The sequence below is a fragment of the Lissotriton helveticus genome, chromosome 2_2 (genome assembly GCF_964261635.1).
Source record: "Lissotriton helveticus chromosome 2_2, aLisHel1.1, whole genome shotgun sequence".
NCBI lineage: Eukaryota > Metazoa > Chordata > Amphibia > Caudata > Salamandridae > Lissotriton > Lissotriton helveticus.
This window is the reverse complement of record NC_136060.1, coordinates 277,979,161-277,998,816: the sequence shown is the minus strand read 5'-3', so window position 1 is coordinate 277,998,816 and position 19,656 is coordinate 277,979,161. Positions and strand designations below refer to the sequence as shown.

The 19,656-nt window shown below is 47.0% G+C and overlaps 1 protein-coding gene across 2 annotated transcripts in view; it reads left to right on the top strand.

Moving 5' to 3' along the window:
* Positions 1–419: 419 nt before the first annotated feature.
* PACRGL (parkin coregulated like) overlaps positions 420–19,656 on the top strand; it is a 129,444-nt gene continuing 110,207 nt past the window's right edge. The window contains exon 1 of one of the 2 annotated variants that reach the window (XM_078678408.1): positions 420–565. Coding sequence is in view for 1 of the 2 variants with exons in the window: in XM_078678407.1 (XP_078534533.1) it covers positions 1,116–1,226 (111 nt within the window). In the remaining variant the exon portion in view is untranslated. Of the gene's footprint in view, positions 566–1,105; positions 1,227–19,656 lie in introns of those variants that run through there. The other variant, XM_078678407.1, reaches the window with a different exon arrangement.

Genomic DNA, 19,656 nt, shown 5'->3' with positions numbered 1-19,656 from the left:
TGATTGATTGAAGGGCCAGGGCGTCTAACTTTTCAGGGGTGCTGTCTGCATTAAGGGATATTTCACTAAGTTTTAGTGATGCAACTGTTTAACTTGTAGCCAAAATCATACCTTTCGTCAGAATGTTTTCAGGAGGGCAACGCCATAACATTTATTAGAAGATGAACCAGTTTCGATACCTTTTAAACACCGTAAGTAGTAAGTACTAAAAATAAAGATTTTAAAAAAAAAAAGTACTAAATACATTTTCGATGAGCAGTCAACGTGTGACACCTTCTTTCCAACGTTACATTTATATTCATGCCACTCCTTACGCTGTGTAAAACACACACAGGAGTGAAGAAGCTCTCGCTCACTCAAGTCTGTTAAGATTCAGACCACTTCCGGGTCCACACGTAACCGCGTGAGACTCCGCCCCCAAACTAACCTGTGTAGAGAGGGAGGAGACGAGAACAGGGACGAGACTGTCTTGAGCTCCCCCCTCTTCTGCGACCCCTGCTGGCAACTGTACTTTCATGCTGGTTAATCAGACGTCGCCGGTTGCCCTCCGAGTCCCCATCTCTTGGTGAGTGCAGAGACGTGTTTTCTTATTTTGTAATTCTGAATAGATTTTTTTTTTTGACGGAACGGTTTAATTACAGAATGTGTTTGAGCTTGGTTAGAATGTGCATGTTTGTAAGTCAGGCCCGTTACTGAGCTGCGCGCCTGGTCGCTAACAAGGCATCGCGAGTGCACATCAAATGCGGCGGCTGCATCCTATACCACTGTCATCGTAGGGGTTTCTTCGGTGTCTTTGACTCTGTAGTCAGTTTAGAAACGCCATGTCTCCTGCAGCCATGTGTGTGACGGCGTTGGTTCCTATGGCAACGATCGTCCATTTATACCACAGGCGCGTGCTCTGCCCATGTCCAGCCGCTAGCAGCTCCAAAGTGAAGCTTTAGACCCAAACCGCCAGCCACAGTCTCTGCCTTTCCAAGACCAGCCTCGACTCCCAGGGTTCCCCTTTTTACAGAACCTGTTGTTTGTTTCGAACAGTGCTAGAAATGGAGGGGAGGGGTGTGTGATTCCGGGAACGCTTTAATTGGAGGTGGGAGCCAGTGTTGGAATTCAAAACAATGTACTTCTGGAACCCGCAAGCTGGGCGTCAGGGAGACGAAGAGGAACGGTGTTGTCACGAGGGGCAGGTGTTGTCACGAGGGGCAGAGCTTAAAAAGCAGAATCTGAAAGTAAATCAATACTTGCATAGCTGCCAAGGTTTCAATTGCTATGTGTGACATTTTTATAATTTCACTGTAAATATGAGTGACAGTCAAACAACTATGACTAAGACACTTGTTGGATTGGACTAACGCACATAGCTGCCAAGTTTTCACCATGCTTATGAGTGACATTTTTATGTTTATACGCTTCTTATGAGTGGCATTTATGTCTATGACATATGACACTTTTTTTATTTCAGTAACATTTTTATTGAAGATTATATTTACATGGTGCGTAACGTATACATGGGAGGTAATTTACAGAGGGGAAAAAGGCAACACAAGTCCATCATCTTAGCACTTCTGACTGTGGCTGTGCAGTTTCTGGCAGTGTATTCCGTTAGTTTGTGCCGTCGTATCAATATTCTTTAGTTTGCCCTCCGTCCCCCCCTGATGTCCTTTTCGATAGTCTCTCGTGCGATTGTTGATTACCCGCTCCCCTAGTCCAAGTGGCCGAGAAAGAGAAGAAGAGAGAGTGGAGAAGCTGCCGGTAGGGGAATATTTTATGGTGCGGTGTATGGGCGGTGTCTTGTTGATGTTCTATGACTCAGTTGAGGCTCCTGTGGCTGCGTTGCTTGTTGCCGTTTCTACGGCGGTTTGTGTGAGGAAAGGTAGTTGTCCACTGAACACCACATTTCGCATTTCTTGTGGAGCGTCTGTGTGTGTTTGGCCGTTATGGTGTCTGCCCCCCATAGGAATGTGACCCAGTTGAACCATGCCTTAAAAGTGGCTTTCGCTGTGTCCTTCCAGTTGTTCAGAATCGTCTTAGCTGCTGCCGTCAGTAGCAGGTCAATCAGGTCCCTGTCCTCTTTGGTTTTGATTGAGGGAGCCATGAAGCCTATGGCCAGACTGTGGAACTCAATGAGAAGTTAGTATGAAAAGCTGTATGGGACAAAACAGCAAATCGTACCTGTATTGTAATACCTACATTAGATCACCAAATCCAACATAGGACAGTTTCGGATTTCTAAAGTTATTGTGCATCCGGTCCCCCAGTACTGTCATTTTCTCTTTTTTTTTTTTTTTACATAACATTTAAAATCTATTTTGTTTCATTCATTGCAATAACTAACCACCCCACCATCAGTAGCAACCTTAAAAACTCCTTACTGCTCTCTTGCCCCACCCTCTCTTTCCCCCATCATTGAAATTCCTGCCCTATGCCTCAAAATAAACAAACAAGGAACAGAGACCCAGAGCCAGGAATGGGGTTAATTACAGGACTTCATGCAGGCCAATAACCGCGTCAGAGGAGGCAATGCCAGGGTCTCGGACAGGGCAATAACGACATCGGAGGGTGCAATAAGAAGGCATTAGAGGGAGCATTGACAGGGAATAGAGCAGGCAATAACAAGGCATCAGAGGGGCAATAATTAGGCATCAGATGAGACATTAATTAGACGTCAGAGGAGGCATTAACAGGACAATAGAGAGGTCAATACTGGCATCACAGTTTGCAGTAATGAGGCTTCAGAGGGGGTATTAACAGGGAGATAGAGCAGGCAATAACAGCATAAGGCAGAACAATGATAGCACATGAAATGGGTTAATAACAGGGCAATAAATAAGGAAATCATACTTCAAAGAGGGCAATAATACTGAATCCAAGGGGGAATTACAAAGGCATTTACAATGCATCAGAATGGTAAATGGTAGGGCCTCAGAGGCATCAATAACAGAGCATCAGAGGCAGAAATAAAAGCAAATTCGATGAGACAGTAACAGGGCGACTGAGAGGACAAAAGTGGTGCTTCAGATAGAGTAATAATAGGGCAACGAGAGGGCAGTGGAGCAAATCAGAGGGGCTATAATGTCATCAGAGCGGGCAATAACAAGGAATCAAAGAGGACAATGATAAGACAATGATAAGGCGACTGCGAGGGTAACCAGACACGACAATAATAGGGCACCAGTGAGGGCAATAACCAGGTACCGGGCACAATAAGTGGGCATCATAGAGAGCAATAATGGAGCATCAAGACCAGAAATAACATGATCTGTCTTATAAACTAAAACACACAGTACCTAGTTGGGCCGCGGCCCGGCCGCTGATAAGTCTGAGTGTTCTTTCCGGAGGACTAGGACTGTGGTGCTGCTGGCGCTTGCAGGCAGCAACTTACTCTGGTCTGCAAGGATTGGCTGCTACACTGCAGGCAGGCTGAGGTCAGATGAGGTCTGGTTTCTGGGACCAGCTGAGCTAGCACGGCCCAATTCGGTGCGAGCTGCCTGCAAAGCAGCACTGCGATAGGCGCCATAATTGAATTTGCGGCGCCGCCCGCAATGCAACCACCTTGGAGCTGCGTCTTCTCAAAACTCGCGGTTAGGCAGCAGGATGTGATGTACCCAGCAGCGCTGGCATGCAGCAGACAACCTGACTGGACCCGGTTGTCTCGGTAGTAGTCGTTGGACATCACCTCGCCGATCATGACGTCAGCCAGGCTGTCGGTCAGAGCCACGCCACAGGGAATCATTGCATTGGATGATACATTGTAGCACTGCAAAGTGTGAGCCTGCCAGCACTGTAGCCTTGGCTCACAGTGCTAGGCCTGGAGCCTGCGGGAGCGCAGCACGATCAGTTCACGCCATGGGCGGCACGCTGCTAGCTGCCACACTGAGCGCTTTCCCAGTGACCGCTAAGACAGATATGCGTGACAATGTATTTCAGTGCAGTAATGCAGAGAACCACTCTGAAATGCGTTAGTCTAACGCCTGATGCGTGGTACTTAGCAGGACTGATTATACATTTATTAAAACCAATCTGCTGCAAAGAAATTAACAAGCACGTGACAATAAATCTTTTCTTCATTCCTTAACTGGTGACAGAGAGGCTGTATTTTATAATCTTACAGTAAGGTTGAGACAGCTATTGCAGAAATCATTGTGTGTCCAGCAATTTTAAGGGGATTATACTAGTGGTAAGATAGCTCTTGTGGTTAATGTAATTCTGGGAGAGCTCTGTGTTTCGTCCAGTCACCATTTTGACTCCTACAGTAGCATAGCAGGTTAATGTTCCTCCTGAAAAACACCTAGTGTGAAATGCAGATCGCAGATTTGTATTTTATTTAGAAAGGTTAAGTTAATCAATCAACTGATTTGCAGAGCGTGGCTGATCACTCACAAGGGAATCCAGGCTCTACGTTCTTGCCGGGATCAGTTGAAAAGCCAGGTTTTGAGTCCCTTTCTGAATTCTGGGAGGGAGGATGATGTTCGGAGGTGATGGGGGAGGTCGTTCCTGGTCTCGGCAGCGAGGTAACAGAAGGAGCGCCCTCCTCGTTAGCTGAAGCAAATGTGGGGAGTGTGTGTGAGGGAGGTAGAGCACAGGTTTCTGGAGAGTTGGTAGAATTCACTGTCACTTCCTCAATTCAGGAAGGACCTCAAGAGCTGGCTCTTTGACTAAACTGCAGAACCCCCCCAGCACTTTGATACTCTAACAGGTGATTAGTCGCGCTTTACAAAAATCCTGATTGATTGATTGACGTTCAGGCGGTTATTGATGTATGCTGATCCTTGGTCATGGAGGGCCTTGTAGGCGTGAATCGGTATTCTGAATTGGCATCTTTTTTGGATGAGGAGCCAGTGGAGGTTCCTGAAGTGGGGCGGGGGTGGTGATGTGGGTCCGTTTGGGGAGGTCGAGGTTGAATCTAGCAGCTGACTTCTTTATCGTCTGGAGTCCCTTCCGGAGTTGGGTGGTGACTCTGGCACAGAGTGCTTAGCTGCAGGCCAGCTGGCTGTTAACTAGGGTGTGAGTGATGGTTTTCCTGGTGTTGACAGGAGCCATCTGAAAATCTTTTGTAGCATGTGCAGAGTGGGTAAGCAGGCAGACAAGACTGCATTCACTTGGCATTTTATGGTTAGTTTGCTTACTGGAATGATGCCAAGGTAGCAGGCATGGTTTGTTGGCACCTGACAAGGGAGCGCCGCCAAACCACTTCTCCCGGCAATTCCGTGGGCGCGGGCTTCCCTCAGAAGCCGGAAGTCCAGCCCCACGACAGGCATGACTTCCGACCCGGGCCGGCGGCGGTGATTCTTCATTCGGTAAAGTGCAGGGTGGGCACCCGCTGTCAGATAGAAGCACAGGCAGACACTGAGGGGTAGGCTTCCTCTCAAAATTAAAATATAGAGCGGGGTGGGCTCCCGCCATGATAATGAAACCATAAGCGGGGTGGGCACCCGCGAGATACAGAAAAATACGGGGTGGGCACTCGCTGTTGAGGCATCACGGGGGAATCCCTACTAGGGGGATTCCCTCTCCAAAGGGGGCTGCAGCACAGCGCTGCACAGCCCACGCTTCTCCCTATCAGGGGAATTTAGAATAAAGCATTCCTCCGCAACAGAGAGCCAAGCACTCTCCCAAGTAAAAGTAAAGTGCTTACAGGATGCTAAGGAGTCACAGCTCCAGTAGCAGGCAAAGGTCCAGGAGAGGTTTTAGGGGCAGAGCTGTGCTCAGGGGCCAGCACACAGGGCCCTCCAGCAGGGAGGCAGCCCCCAAGGCAGTACCTCCTGGGCCCCAGCGGCAGCAAGCCCCCCTCCGTCCGGATCAGGAACAGAACAGGAACCTTTTCAAGGGGTCAGAGTCCCTATATTTATACTGTATTTCCCATTGTCTCACAGCAAAGTTTAGGGGAGCTTTGGATCACTTTGTTTTGCTCAGCTCCTCTCTCCTTTGTCAGGTGGGGGCTCAGGGATCAGACGCACCACAGGGGGCGGAGCCAGCATTGTGGAGGGAAAGCACAGCCCTATCCAGGTCCCAGGTGCAACTCCTCCCTCCCATCTGCATGCAGATCTCTCTATTCACCACTGGGCAGACTCCCCCTGTCTCCTGGACCCATCCACACCTCTCAGCTCCTGTCAAGCCAGACATGCAATTCACATCAGGCAGGCAGACACACAGTACACAGAAATGCCAACTTCTAAAAGTGGCATTTCTCCACCAGTCACCATAAATCTGTGCACACTATTGCGCAACATTTATCCTCACGAGTTCATACATACTAAACTCGCCCCCGCACTCCTCTCATACCAAGAATTACCATGGACACACATATCCCCTATGCATTCCTATGGGAGGCCAGGCCAATCTCACCACACACACTCAGAGAGCGCACGCACTTTACACTGAGGCACAGTGCTAAAGTGCACAGAGGCCAAACATCACTACCAGTATGTCAGAGCTTAAGGCAAAAAGTTCAGGGGTGAACCTGCCAAAAGGGCCAAGTCTAGCAATAAATATCTCTACTAATCTCTACAAGAGATCAGAACATAAAGCACACAATACTGAATCAATAGAAGATTCGTAAATAGCACGATACACAGCAGGCTCCAGGGGTAGACCGAACCATATACTAAAAAAATGGTATAACGACCACGACTTGAATAGACACAGTGCCTAGAGCACGTAGAATTGCTGGGACCCCAAGGAACCACCCAGAGGAGTGACACAGGTATCCCACGGAGGACGGGTGCAGTGAGGAAACACTGACGCGAGCTGTACTCTGGCGCATCGGCCAGGGTAAGATTTGGGGTGAACGGGGAACTCACTCCCCCCTTTGCATTTACTAAGGGAGTCAGACAAGGGTGTGTCCTGGCTCCCTTTTTGTTCAACCTTTATACAAATGGCCTTGAGAAGGCCATGCTAGAGGGGAGTCAGGACTTTCCAGCAATCGCCCGTCGCCCTATTCCGGCGTTACTTTACGCGGACGACGCAGTGATTATGGCACGAACCCCATTACAACTCCAGATCCAGCTAAACTCATACTGTAAATTCATGACTTCACTGGATTTAATGGTTAACATTAAAAAAACCTTAGTTATGCATTTTGGTAAAAATAAATCTAAGAAAAAATCGATTCTTATCGAAGAAGCCAAGTTGGACTGCACTAAGACATATCCTTACTTAGGTATTTTATGTGATAATACCTCTACTTGGAAACCGGCCACTGTTAGTAGACATCTTTTATTTTTAAGAGCTACTTCTGCCCTAATTGCTTTTGCCCGTAAAATAGGAAAGCCTCCCCCAAAATAACTTTTGTAAATATACTATGCCAAGTGCCATAGCGTAGCTGTTTATGGCGCTGGGGTGTGGGGCTATGTATCTGTAGACACCCTGCAGAGGGTAGATAATAATTTTATTCGTTATCTTTTGGCCATCCCACAGTGCTCTCCGATGTTTGCTTGTCATATTGAACTGGGCATGGATTATATTGCTGATTACATAAAAATCCAGCCAATATTATTGTGGCATCGTATTTGGACAACGGAGCAGTGTAGCTTGACTCGTGTCTTAATTGCAGATTGCTTGGCTCTAGACAATTGGTCAGATGTTCCGTGGCTGTCCTTTGTCCATAATTTTCTTAGGGATTTGGGCCTTTCTAAATATTTTAAAGAACCTGCAATATTAACTACTGTGACAAGAAAGGCCCTGAGATTGCTATGTCTATCTCATTTAAGGGAATTATGTATGGCCCAAGAAATTAATAAAGCTTCCAATCGCCATATTTTAACTTTTCAATGTACTCAGGGCATCCAGCCGTATCTTACCTTTTGTCTGACCAGCTATGAAAAATATTTGCTGACACGATTTAGGCTTAATTTGTTTTTTCGTTTGGTCACATTCCCAAGGAAACAGGATTGGTCAACTGTTATTATCCGGTGTCCTTGCGATGGTATCTCAGAACAGTCCAATGTTCATGTATTTCTGTTCTGTAAATTCTATGAACTAACACGCAAACGCTGGATTATTCCAATTTTGTTATCTCAAGGACTAAGAAGATGCCGCCCCGCCTTTATGGCTTTACAACATTTAGATATAGTATCAAATGCCAAATGTATAGCTATGTTTCTTAAAAACTGCCTGAAAATCCGGTCCACATTTGTTTAATTTCAATGACCGAAAATCAACCCATCCAGGGCACCCACGATTGATATTACATAAACCAGCAGGTGGAGTCCAAACTTTTAATCTAAATTATTGTAGTTATGAATGGCTTTATTATGCGAATGCATATATAATGTTTAATACTATTTTTACTGTATTTTTATGACTATATGAAAACGTTGATTACGATTGTTGCTTTTATGATTTTATCCTGTTCTAAAATCGAATAAAGCTTTCTACTACTACTAAAAACACTGACGCACGCTCCGTAAAACTCTTTGGGAAAGTCGCGGTTGGAAAATTACAAGTTAAGGACACTTCTAAGAGGACTTTCAAGCAAACCCTTTGGAACATATGAGGTTCTAAGGCCAACCCACCAGTGAGTACTGAGGTACCCGTGTTACCTATCCTTGAGGAGCCGGGTGTCGGAAACCTTCATCGTTTTCAGTGGAGAGCTGCAAAGAAGTACTGCTGCCAGGAAGGCGAAGAGTGTCCAGTGGAATTCGAGCTGAGAGGAACCTGAAAGCAGAGGCGACAGAGTCTGGGTCACTTCTGATGACCAAGGGCTGGGTAGTCGAATGCCCACCGATGTTGGGTGCTTAAGGTGAGAAGAAGGGTTGTTTAACTCTTCAGCCACGGGGACCAAGAGACGTCTAGGACCACCAGAATTCGGAGGTGAGCTATCCCACGAAGGACGTCGAGAGCTGAGGGGTCAATGTCTGGCTGGAGCACAAACAAGCCTTGGCAACTGCACCCTACGCGATCCGAGGAAACGGGTTAGTGTGAACCAGCAAGGTCCAGGGGACTCTCTAAGCAATGGAGAGTCAGGGCACGTCTGGAGCAACCAGGTAAGCCCAAAAATTCACAAGGTGACTCTTGATAGCACCCACAGGCCAACAGACCAGGGATCTCTGGAAGACCTCAAGCAAGTAAGCAAAGAACCAGCCCTCATGACACTTGTGGAGTGGAGGATGGGAATCTTCAGTGCAAATGGTGATTGGGGTCAGGACTGCACGGATTCCAAAGCACAGGCTTAGGAATCGTCACTAAGCATATGCAAATGCAAAATTACGCAGTGCACAGGGGCCCGGGTTGCACTGTCCCCACGAGTGATACTGGTCTCAGAATTGCTGAGAGGGCAGATCGACCTCGGGGACCTTCGGGAACCCACCTCCTGTTTTGCTGAAATCTTCGGAACAGGAGGGCAGACTCGTGTCTGTGGCTGGCAGCATCCATGTTGTGCTGCCCAGGTTGAGAAAGCTGGTACCGGGTGGACCGGTGACCCACAGTAGTGGTTCTATAAGGGAGGAATCATACCTCCCAACCCAGTTACTGGTGTTGAGGTATGATTCTAAGGTGTTTGACACCCTCACATAAAACCCAGCACCCTGCCTTCAGGATTGATAAGGCTTGCCATAGGGGTAACAGATAGGTATTTAATGTAGTGATTTAGAGAGATATATTGAGCCTATATCTCAATAAGTGGTGCAAGCACCATCTTGCACAGTCTGCGGTAGCAGGCCTGTCGTATCAATTTGGAAGGCCTCTCATTGGTGGCATAATACATGGTGCAGCCCATGGGAGGCCTCTGGGGTACCTATGCCCTGGGTACATGGTGTACCATATACTAGGGACTGATAAGGGTACCCCAGAATCCAATCTGGAGTGTACCTAAAGTACATGCATTGTAATGTATAGGAGAAAGCGGATAGACTGGAGTCCTAGGTAGCAGGATCCCAGTCAGACTAAGCCAAAAACAGCGTGACAAAAGCAAAAATTGGGGGTGACCATAAGAAGCGGATACTACTTTCCTACTCAAGTATGATTCCTGCCCATGTCCCATTATGCACTTATTGGAGCATAATGACACATTAGTTACCAAATCTCATCTCATATTTTTGCTCCTTAATTGCAGATCGGCGATCGGGCATGCTTCTGACATCACTGAACCCATTCTTGGTCAAGACCTAGACCGCCTTATTACTGAAACGTGGCTCAATGATTCATCCCCTCCAATTTTGGACATACTAGTACCACCCAACCATGACATCATCAGAATGGACTTAATGGAGTCCTTAATAGAATTGAAGTTTTCTGTTACGATAGCTAGGACATTATTCCTTCTATTTCAGGAATGGAGGTGAGGATTAGGCTAGTTCAAAGCTTCTCACCCCCACTAGAGATGCCACATGTGTGACTGGTTTGATTATAAAATGTCTTGAAAGTGGAAGCAGTGGATCAATCCGCGGCATTAAGAATGTCCTCCAAGCGGGCACCGAGGGAGAATGCTTCAGAAGCCATAGCTTCCCTCACTGAGTGTGCTCCGAACTGGGAAGTATCTATTCTCGCTTCCTGCATGGCCCACCTGACCCATCTGGCAATTGTAGGAGAAGACACTGCCCTATGTGGTTTGATAAGAGCGAAAAACAGTTGATGTTCCCCACGAGGACGAAGTTCCTCTGTTACTGACTCGTATGCTTTCAATGTACAGACCACACACAGCTTTCCCTGTGGTAGGGAAGGATATGAAACTGATCTGGAAATACATTTGGTACATCTAGAAATGGTAAAAGTGACCCCGTCTGGGGTAAAAACACTACCTGTTAGATCCAGAACTCTGACATCCGAGACTCTGCGGCAGGAGATCACTTATAAGTTTAGCTAGTTTTGCTGATAGCTGCTTCCGAGATAGATATCTATTTGAAGGCCATGATTTAAACAGGTTGAGAACCTCGCTCATGTCCCACATACATGAGTACCTAGACTCCGGGGTAACCGACAACCTCACTCCTCGTAGAAGTTTGCACAGCAGAGCATATTTGTTTCCTGACGACCATCGACTGGCACATGACCTGCAGAAATCTTAGACCTGAAGGCACTGACGGATCTATAAGCCAAACCCAAAGAGGCCCTTCGGGATCCAGCTGTCGTTGATAACACCAACCCAGCCACCTTAACCAAGCTGATCCATATCTCTTATTAGTGATGTCAGCCCACGCTTTGGCGAGTAACTCTGCAGCGATTGAAGAAAGGCCCGGACTTTCCAACATTCCCGGTAATCCGCCAGGCCATGAGGCCGAGAGAGGGCAAGAGCACCATGTGGTGATTGTTCCCCAGGGGATCCTTGAGGAGATCCAGAAACCGGGCTAGAGGGATTGGAAAATCCCTAGAAAGTTCCATCAGAACCTGAAACCAGACTTGAGCTCTCCACGTCGATATGATCAGAACTAGGTCCGCAGCCTGCCTCCGAACTGTGTGGAAATTCGCCTTATCATGGCAAATGGAGGGAACGCATACGCTTGTTCCTTGCTCCAATCATGGAGGAATGTATTGGTGGCTACTGCATTGAGGTTCGGCCCCCAACTGCAATACCTCTGCAACTGATGGTCCAGCTGAGAGGCTAAAAGGTCAATGGAAAATGGACCCCTGCGTTCCTGGAGAGCCCTGAAGACCCCTGTGTGAAGCTGCCAGAGGCTGGAATCGTGCCAATGACGTGGATGCCAGTCTGCCACCTCCTAGGTGGATATCCCCGGGAAGTGTTACGCTGAAAGGGCTATCAGGTTGTCCAGGCAATACGACCAAGGGCCAGCGCCAGGTCGGAGAGGCTCTTCGACCTGGCGCCTTCCAGATGGTTGACATAGTGAACTGCCCCACATTGGCCATCTTTAGGAGGACGCAGCATTGAACTGTGTTCTTGGTCCAGCATTTCACTGCGAAGGACCCCGCCATCAGCTCTAGACAGTTGAAGTGTAAACTTTGTTCCTGTGTGGACCATCTTCCTCCTGTGGAGAATTCCCCACAGCAAGCACCCCAACCAGAACCGCTGGCGTCCGATTCTAGGACTAAATCTGGACAGGAACCGAAGACCGCTCGGCAGTTCCGAGCCTTCATGTTCGCAATCCACCACTGTAATTCCTCTCGAGCCTCATCCGAGAGGGGAACAACTGAGGCCCCGCCTCAGACTGGATATCTTCAGCATTTATAGAGCCATGTAATGTAAGGGTCCTGGGAAGATTGCCTGAATCCAAAATGAAGGGAGCCCCACAATCCGAGCCAGTTGATGAAGGGAAATTGCGCCTTCTGCAACTCGTGTTTGATCTTGCTCAGTTTGCAAGAAAGGAGGCTGAGGGTGGCTGTGACAGAGTCCACTACGAATCCCAAGAACTGAGTCAATTGCACTGGAACCAAGAAGGATTATTCCTCATTGTTGAAGAACCCCAGAGATTCCAGAAGATTGATTGCTGTCTGTAAATGATGGGACCGGCGAGCTGGACAATTGTCCATGATCAAAATATCATCCAGGTATACAATCATCCTAAAGCCCTGGGCTCAAGAATGCTCGTCAACTGGTCTCATCATCTTTGTGAAGCACCAAGGTGCGGAGGACAGTCCGAAGGGCAGGGACGTGAACTCGTAAACATGAGAATTCCATGTAAGTTAGAGGTTTTGCCTGTGAGGCGGGAAGATTGGGACTGTGAGATACGCATCTCTAAGGTCCAGGCGCACCATCCATTCGTTATTGGAGAAGGAGGTCCCGGAGGAGGTGAATACCCTCCATCTTGAAGTGGCAGAAAACCAACCACTCTCCACCAGGAATACATTGCTGAGAAAACCGAGTGTGTGTAAGGAGGACCTGACTATTGCTCCTTTTTTCAGCAGATGTTGCACTTCCGTCTCCACGAGTGCCACCTGAGCTGGAAAAAAAAACAGTCGGCTAGGGCGCCTCTGCTGAAAAAGGAAGTCTGAGTCGGCAAAACGCATGCATCCTTAGTAATCTTCCACCAGTTGTGATAATTCTCCCAACCTGACACCAAGAAGAATCCCCGTGGGATCTTGAACGCTTACCTTGATTTGCGCCATAGGAGCCAATGCCCCTGCCCTTTGCTCCCCTCCTTCGGGGAACGGATCTGGTGGCGTAGAAATTGTAAAAACGTGCAGGATCTTGTCAGTTTTCTTTGCGATTGTCGTTTCCTTTCTGAGGGGCTTGGTAAGCAGCGTGGCCGGCCGAGCGTCCCCTACCACGACAGACGCTGGCAAAAGCCCGGGTGTGAAATTTCGCTTAATTGAAGACTGGGCTTTGTCGAGGGAGGTAGGTAACTGGTCCCCGAACAGGTTGCCATCGGCAACAGGGCCCAACTCAGAAGTGAAAAGTTCTCCCAGCTTGGGATCGATATTTATCAGGAGCGAGCGGTGACGCTCGGTGGCTATCACGAGGTTGGCGTTCCCTAACAAGGTAGTACCTTGTTGCGCCCAACTAGAAAGGGCTTCAGGGGAGATCAGTGTTTCTGCTGCCTTTGCAGCCTCCGCCATGATAAGAATTTTTGACAAAGGTCCTGCCAAATCTAAGAGTTTGTCTTGGCAAGACTGCCAAGACCTATCAATACCCTTCTTGGTTCCTTGACAAATTTAGCCAAGAAGATGACAATCTTACGGTCAATCTCAGGTGTCTGAGCAGCCTTCCCCTCAAGCGCCGGCCTAGGGCACTCCGCGCGCAGACAATGCCACACCTCCTTGTCTAAGGGCTTTTGTAGCCTACCTGCTATATACAAGGCCCTCCTAGTAGCCGGGACCCATTCCACCGATCTGGGATGAACCAAATTGTCGGGATCTAAAATGTCAGAGGAGATGGACGCTGATCCCGCACCAAAGTCCCCTGAGGGATCGGCCGTAGCCGAAGGACTCCAGGGTCTTCCGGATCCCCATCCCCATATGAAGTGTTCGGGTAATCTCCCTCATCCAATGGTGTAGGTGTGGAGGGTACAGACACAGAGGTAGAGGGGAGATCACAGGGAGGGAGGAGTGATGGAGGCAGGAGTGCGGCTGAGACTGAATAAATGCCAATTTAAGGCGCTCAAATGCGTCCGTATCCTCAACAAGGACATCAGCGCGTTTTTCAATGCTGACCAGTCTGACCCAGTCAATGTTTGCCCAATCTCCAACAGACTGACTAACAAAACTTCTAGAGAAATATGTAAACCTGCAATTCTGCAACCACATTGAACAATTGCAACTTCTAGATCAGTGCCAAAAATGGCTTCAGAACTGGTCATAACATTGAAACCGCTCTGACACACATTGTCGGCGATGCCCTGAGATTGCGTGATCAGAATGAATCCTGTCTACTTACACTTTTTGATCTCTTCACTGCATTTGATACTGTCAAACAGGACAGCTTGATTGACCTCCTCGAAAATAGGATGGGGTTATCGGGTCATTCCTTCACAATAGAACTTAGAGAATCAAAATTAACTATTCATTATCAGATATTACATCCGGTAACAATTTGAGTACCCCAAGACTCCACACTCTCACCAATCTATTCAACCTTTTCATGGAACCTCTTATGAACATTTAAAAAATCTCAAACATTCATTACTACATGTATGCTGATGATACACAATTGTATTGGAAAATCTCACCTGAAGATATCAAAATGCTCAATTACACTCGGTCGAAACCCAGCATGGGCTGACCTGCTAATGCCTCATGTTTAATGCCCTTAAAACTGAATCCTTTTGATCACCCCTCACAATCTCTTGGCCACCATAGAAGATTGGATCAAACAACTTCCAGCTCACAACTACCAACTCCCCTCATTATTGAGACTACTCAAACACAAGGCATAACTTTGGCCAAACATCTTAATATGTAAGATCATGTTAGTGCTACCATCTGGGGAGCCAATCACCAAATTAATATTCTAAGAAAATCCAAACCCTTCTTGCCCTCGCTGGATTTTCAATTAGCAGTATAATTTCTAGTCATCTCCCAATTAGATTACAGGAGTGCCACTCTGCCGGCCTACCCAAAGTAAATTTTACACTTGGAGAGAGGTCTGTGCCCAGTATTCAGGTAGTAGTGTCTCGAGTAATAATTGCCAAAGTCCAATATACTTTTTAAAGTATGGTAGACTGTTTTATTTTTATTTTAAAAGCAGAAATAGAAAAAGAACAGCCTTTTTTTAGACACATGTTTCGCCTGTAGTGCCAACAGGCCAAGGGCTTTTTCACGGATGACCTTCATAGTAAAACATTGTTTACGTGAAACGGAAACAGAGAATTAATCCATAGGCCATTCGTTCATAATCATATGATTAATAAGGGGCTGAGTGAGTGGAAAAATCAATGATCAATGCGGACACCAAAGGAGAGGGGGAGGGGGGGAGGGGTTTGGAGAGTAGAATTGAGTTTTTAAAATTAGAGGACATGAAGATAAAAGGGCGAAGGTAAAAACGAAAAAAATCAATATGCACCTTATACCAAAATGTCATTCTTTTTTTCTTTCAGGTGGTATCAATGCCCTAAACAATAGGCTAATCAGCATATTTATCCTTCTATTAAAGCACTTCAATTAAAATGTGCATGATTCGCCTTGATCAAAATTTCATTTGGGATCAAAAGTTCGCTTCCATTTGAGGTAGACCCAAAGTTCATCATCTTACAGTTGCGTTGAGAGCGAGACACACATATCATATATTAGAGGCAGTCCAATACTATTGAATCCCCTTACTTTTAATAGCAGAGCAATCCAAAGAGCCCCAGAGTTGTGAAAGGTTATCAATATGTCTGCACCCCCTTTCATCTGGAGTACAGAAAATTGTGAAGATCCTCTGAATGTGTACATCAAGGACTCATCCCCTCTGCCTGACCTCAAGATGGTCGCCTCAGTCATTGACTCTGTGAACTCTCCATCGACAGTTGAGACTCAGCCATTTTGACTGATGCCTGGTGGAGCTACCTCGCGAACTAAAGGGAAGATGGGCTATGGATTCCTTCCTTGGCCATCACCTACCCAGCCGGTCCTTGGGCAAACTCTCCTGCGTCTCTCCTGACCTTATCTCTCTCCTCCCCCTTCACCCTACCCCCTACTGCTCTACTCTTCTCTTCTATCCATCTACTGACCCCTGCCCTCACCCGTCCTTGCTCACAATTCCACCCTGTTTATCCACTGGATTTTCCTACGTGAACTCTCCCTCGTCAGTTTGAGACCTAGATATTTGACTGATGCCCGATGGAGCTACCTTGCTTAGCTAAAGGGGAGACAGGCTGTGGATTCCCTCCTCGGACGTCACCTACCCAGTTGGTCTTTTCCCTCATCCTTCACCCTCACACTCCATCCCCCCTCCCTACTTCTCTCACCTTTTTTCCTCTTTCAATGTGTTGCTAATTTTTGACGTAATGTGTAATTGTTATCATTTTCTGTAACATTGTGTAACGAATGTAAAGCTCTCTGATACCTATGGGTCTAGCCAGTGCTATATAAAACTCATTAAATAAATATGTATTTCGAGTTACTGTCCCTTGAAGTTGATGTTTTGTGGCAAGTCATTAGAGAGGGATGGTATTAAAATACTGAGGGCAATGCTTACCCAAACGTCTTGTTTGTAGTCATGCAATCTGTAGGGAAAGTGGAAGTAAACACAATAAAATAAAAAAAGCCTGCTCTACTTCTTGTATTGTGTTACGCGCTGGTTAATCTCGGTTAATTATTTAGTGTTAGCCACTAAAAGAAAGAACAGATCAGACTGGTTTCCCAGCGTCGTCAGCAAGGCCGTAGTCAGACTGAATGTACTCAAAATCAGTGGGGAAACTAGTGAGATAGTGATAGGCGTTGAAACCCACAGTTAGACTTGCTGTCATGGTCTATATACCCGAGGTTGTCTATGTTGTTAGTTATAGCAGAGCTAAGTTCACCTGCACATGTGTCTCACGAATAAGCTCAATGGAGGACGTGTCATTCAGGTCGTGCCTCGTTATGTGTTACCCACTAAAGAAAATAGAAATAAAAATAAAACAAAACAGATGCAAATTCCCAGTCTCTGCAACATCGTGGCTTTTAAAAAAATATATACTTTATTCGTAGTTTTCCAACAATGGAACAAATAAACTTGAACAGTCATTTACAGAATCCTTCAAGACAGTTCTTATCAACACATTCTTTAGTTCACACATGAGAGTCCCTGGCGCCCATTAAAGGTCATTGTACTTTTACACTTCCCGTGGCATAGCAGCGCTTTCAGTAACCATAGACAAAAAAACACCAGGGCTGACATAGACACCTCACACACTATTTTCCCCATCAGACCCACTAGACTGCTCACCACGTGATTCCACTGCTGACAACCGTTCTCTACTCAATTCTCTCCAACTGGTTATGTCCTCATCTAGCTTTTTGTCCCTTCCACATGCCTTGACATGCAACTCCTCAGCCATGGCCCACTCGGCTATATCCCTTAGCCAGTTCGCAAAAGAGGGAGATCTCTCACCCATCCAACAGATGGCTACCCTCCGTTTAGCCAACAGCAATGCCAATTGTACAAGCTTATCTGCCATTTTTTCTTTTTTTGCGTCGCTGCACTAACCCCAGGAGGCAGTGTCTAAGCGTTGTCTCCAGCGCAATTCCAACCCGTCCGCGGATGCGCACTACTACATCAGTCCAGCACTGGTGAACTTCTGGGCAAACCCATGCCAAATGCATGAAACCCACATGTACGCCATGACATCTAGGGCACTCATGCGATCGGGAGGCATCTATGCGATGGAGCCGCGGCGGAGTCATGTATACCCGGTGCAAGAAATTATAGTGCAGCAACTTCAACCGAGCATTGCAGGACACCTTACGCGTTAGCACACATGCTCTTCCCCACTCCTTTTCCTGTATCAGCTCCCAAATCCGTATTTTAAGTGTTCCACGCCTTAAGGGCCAAGGAGCCATAGTCCGCCCTCATAGCCTTATACAACCAGGACACCAACCTGCGCCCACCTCCACAAGTTAGCAATTTTGCAACATCATGGTTAAGGTGGCAAAAGGAAGTGCTCAGGGTCCATAGGTAAATGTGTGAGATAATGCTAAGTGCGCTGTAAAGTTAGAAGCAAACAAACATGATTTACCAGCGTCTGCAACCTCCTGCGGCAAAAGGTCGAAAGTTTGACTATCTCCTTTCTCCCCTCCCGGGCAAAATCCTGTAGAAATTCATCAATGTTGAAATGATGAAACACATTGAATCCTAGGAAATCCTTGACGGCTCTTAGAACGGATTTCATGCTGGTCAAAGCACTGAATCCGCCTTGGTAGCAGCCACTGACTGTACCCACACGCAGGATGACCAAGGCGGATCTGTGGTGCTGATTTTGCTCAACCTCTCAGTGGAATTTGATACCATCTCTCCAGTGCGCAGGATTCAGCGGCTGCTGGAAGCAGGAGTTACTGGGAGGGCCCTGCAGCTTCTCTACTCTTTCATGACCGGCATTACTCACACCCACAGTTGTGGAGGCTTTAGAGCAAAGGCCTTTGGCCTTGCCTGTGGGGTCCACCAGGGACCAGGGACCTTCACTTAGCCCCACTCTTTATAACCTCTATGTGACCCGCCTGGCAGAGTTGGTGAGACTTATCGGCTTCCAGGTGCTCTCCTAAACGGATGACACACAAATCATTGTTTTTTATATCTAATAATTTGCAATCGGTCGCCCAAAAGTTTAATCAATGTATGTCCAGCATTGTACGCTGGATGAAGGACAATTCATTAAAGATCAATGTGGACAAAACCGAGGTGCTAGTTTTTGGACCACAGAATTCCATCTGCTCTAATGCCTGGTGGCCTGCAGATTGCAGTCCCCTTCCTGTAAAAATCTGGGGGTCATCTTCGACGAAGATCTATCCTTTGATGCCCAGGTTAGCCGTACAGTCAGCACGTGTTTTTACATCTTGAGGAAAGTGCTGCTGTGTATTCCATTGGAATTACATCGGCCTACTGTCATCGCACTAGTCGCCTCCCGGCTAGACTACTGCAACACTGTACCTTAACATCAACACAGGATTCCTGAACAAGCTTCAGGTGGTGCAGAACACTGCGGCAAGGCTGATTCTTAACATCCCGAAGTATCCGTCAGCCAGGGAAGGAGTTCGAGCTTTATATTGGCTTCCCCTCATTTCCTTCAAGGTCCTGAATTTGGTGTACTAGGCTATGCACACCAATGGTTCATCACACTTAAAAACCATGTTTCAGTGGTACACTTCAGGGAGGACCTTGAGATCCTCTTCACAAAAAAAATGTCTTCTCCCAGATTTTGCAGGTCCAGATGGGGTGGTCGCTCCTTTTCTGTGGTGGCCACCAAACTCTGGAACTCCTTGCCCCCTTCAATTTCCAAAGCGGACTCTTTGCGCCTTGACACCCTTGGGTATAAGTGCGCTTTATAAATATGATCCTATCCTATCGTAGGCTCTTGGTGCCACCACACCCTAGGAGAAGTGGAGCTGCAGTATTTGTTCTCTTGTGAAATTGATCCAAAAGGCATGCAGGTAATTTGTGACCAGTTTAGTGATGCAAACCCTTTCCTGGCGACTTTCACCATGCCGTTGCAGAGACGATAAGGACCCACCTCTGTGTGCCCTACCTGTTGTTTGAGGATTACAGTTATCTCTGGAAATTACAGATAACGCTCAGGGAGGAGAGTCTTCTAGGGTGTTGTCTTCCTGGTTACAAGTGACCTGTTGTCAACCTTTTAAAAAGTGGGAGAAGTTACT